The sequence below is a fragment of the Phalaenopsis equestris genome, unplaced genomic scaffold (assembly GCF_001263595.1).
Source record: "Phalaenopsis equestris unplaced genomic scaffold, ASM126359v1 Scaffold000702, whole genome shotgun sequence".
Lineage (NCBI taxonomy): Eukaryota > Viridiplantae > Streptophyta > Magnoliopsida > Asparagales > Orchidaceae > Phalaenopsis > Phalaenopsis equestris.
The window spans coordinates 435,618-438,605 of NW_018165142.1; the positions used below are offsets into that span (position 1 = coordinate 435,618).

The window sequence follows — 2,988 nt, forward strand, 5'->3', positions numbered from 1 at the left end:
GGCTCGTTAAGCAAACGAGCCGAACACAAACACACTTTTTGAGCTCGAAATATAAACGAGCCGAACACGACGTTAACACCCATACTTATTATATCCATAATCATGAATTTGAAGGCTTAATAAAAAGGGGGATGACCTAATTTTTATTTTTTACATCTATACCACTCAAAATTTTCACATCACAAAAAAAAATATCACTATTTTAACTTTTGAAAAGTTACATGTTTTCAGGCATAAGTGGCATATATATATAAATTGAAGTCTAGGTGTTACATAAAGCTATTACACAAGAATTAAATGGAACGTATATGCAAATATTCCAAAGAGTTAATACAAGTGATATTTTTATGACATGTTAGAATGTTCAATGTATGCAAATAAATACTAAAATTTAGATGTTTTGTATGTAATACATGAGAAATACATGATAACTATGTAAACGCCAATAAGCAAAATAAAAAAGAAGCAATTACATCTAGACGATCAACCATCATCTTTCATCCAATTTTCAAATTCTCGCTCAAATATCAAAACTCACCGTAAAACTCCAACCCGTATTTTTCATTTTTATCGAATTCTCAATGATTTGATCGTGACACGTATAGATACATCCGTCATACAGTTCAAAAAAATCACTTGGGTGATTAATCCGTAAATATCAATGTTTTGGGTGGCCTATATGTAATTATCCAAATTATTTTTCATGATTCTGAATTATAAACATTTACAACATGAGAAAATCAATTACATCTACAACAAATACTTAAACCTGAATGACATTCATTAAGCCTAATGTTATGGTAAAAAAAGCCAGCAAAAAATAGCAAGGGAAAAAATGTGTCAGCTAAAACATACAAACGCGAATTCCAATATGTCACCCCCCAAACCTTCAACTAAAGAAGTGTATTAATAAGATAATTGGAGATTCTACGACCAGAAACCTAAACATATCTGATCAAACTATATAAAAAAACAAAATAAAGAAAGTGCACAGTACCACTCTCTTACTGGCTTTCTCTCGCTCAAGGTTGCTCCGTCGTAGTAGCTAGCGGAGAGCTGGGCTCGAAGCCGTGCACCCGGAGTCGATAAATGCAGGTGTGGCTCGAGCTGCCATGGTTGGAGGTGAAGTCCAGCCTGACCATGTTGATGACCCTGCTGTTCGCCATGAAAGGGAACTTGCCGACACGGTAATCTGCTCCGGCGGCCTTAACCTGCTCCTCCGTCTTCCCGACATAAGCCACCTCTGGATGAGTGTAGACAACTCCAGGCACCAGATCGTAATCTACGTGACCTTCTTTTCCGGCGATGAATTCCACACAGGCGACACCGTCTTCTTCGGCCTTATGCGCGAGCATAGGTCCCGGAATCGCGTCGCCGATCGCGTAGATTCCCGGAACACTCGTCGTGAACTTGTGATCGACGATGATCCTGCCAGATTTGTCGGTCTGTATGCCGATTCTTTCCAGGCCAAGCCCTTCGGTAAAAGGGATTCTGCCAGCAGAGACGAGAACTACATCGGCTTCGATCGTGTGTTTCTCGCCGCCATCAGCTGCTTCGAGTTCGAGCTTGACACCATCTCCAGATGTATCAACCCCTAAAACCTTTGTTTTGAGAAGGAACTTCATCTTCTGCTTCTCGAGCATTCGTTGGAACTGCTTTCGAATCTCGCTATCCATGGTCGGCACAATGTCTGGCGCGAATTCGACGACGGTGACTTCGGATCCGAGACGCCCCCAAACGGATCCCATCTCGAGGCCGATGTAGCCGGCTCCAATCACAACAAGCTTCTTCGGGATGGTTTGGAGGGATAGGGCTCCGGTTGATGAGACGATCTTCTTCTCGTCGATGATGACTCCGGGGAGGGATTTGACGTCGGAGCCGGTGGCGATAATGATGTTCTTCCCTTTGATGGTGGTGGTGCTGCCGTCGAGGGTGTCGACGGAGACTTCGGAGGGGGAGGCGAGCTTTCCATGGCCTTTGATGTAGGCGACTTTGTTCTTCTTGAAGAGGCCTTCGATTCCGCGAGTGAGGCCGGATACGGCTTTGTCCTTCTGAGCCATCATGGCGGGAAGATCGACTTCAAGTTGGGAGAACTTGACGCCATGGTTGGCAAATGCGTGCTTCGCTTCGTGGTACAGATGAGATGAGTGGAGGAGAGCCTGAAAATGGATTGTGGGCTATGTATGTAAATACTTTTTTTTCTCATGCGTAAATTTCTGACACCGATGTGTATGTTATAAGTAGGGAAAAAATTTGCGTACATAAGACGTACGCAGAGTAGCGCAGAGTTGCGTACGTCTGTAACCTGCAAACAGGTTACAGGGAGGATTTTAGGAGGTTATAATCACGTTATTTCCCCTTTAACCTCCCTGTAACCTACATGTACCTTCGAGTAACCTACATGTACCTTCGAGTAAGTTCCGCGCTTCTGTTTTCATATATAGGTAGGTTACAGGGAGGTTACAGGGTGTATAACACGGTTATAACCTCCTGAAATCCTCCCTGTAACTTGTTTGCAGGTTACAGACGTACGCAGCTCTGCATACATCATATGTACACAAATTTTTCCCTATAAGTAGGGCCGTAAAAAAAACCTCATTGTTCTTAGACATTCGTGTTTGGTTCGTCAAGGAGTTCGTGTTCGATTCGTTCAAAAAATAAACGAGATGAACGTGAACAAATTTTTTTCATTTGCGTTCGTTTGTGTTCGAATCGTTATTATTCGAAATATAAAATAATTTAAAATAATTATATATATATATTTTTTATGATATTTTAAAAAATTAAATTTTATAAATTATAATATACAATAAATTAATAATAATAATATATTAATATATTATATTAGTAGTATACTAATATAGATATTTTATATTTATATAATATAAGTTATATAATTAATATAATATATTATTCATATATATTAATATTAGGGATGTCAAACTGGCTCGTCGTTCGCGAACAGCCCGTGTTCGGCTCCTCCTCTTA

At 40.3% G+C, this 2,988-nt stretch overlaps 1 protein-coding gene across 1 annotated transcript in view; it reads right to left on the bottom strand.

Annotated features, from left to right (window-relative positions):
• Window positions 1–1,151: 1,151 nt before the first annotated feature.
• Window positions 1,152–2,988, bottom strand: part of LOC110030333 (dihydrolipoyl dehydrogenase, mitochondrial-like) — a gene marked incomplete at its 3' end in the record, with an annotated part of 11,243 nt that continues 9,406 nt past the window's right edge. The window contains 1 exon segment of the mRNA XM_020733002.1: window positions 1,152–2,159. Within this exon segment, the coding sequence (XP_020588661.1) occupies window positions 1,152–2,159 (1,008 nt within the window).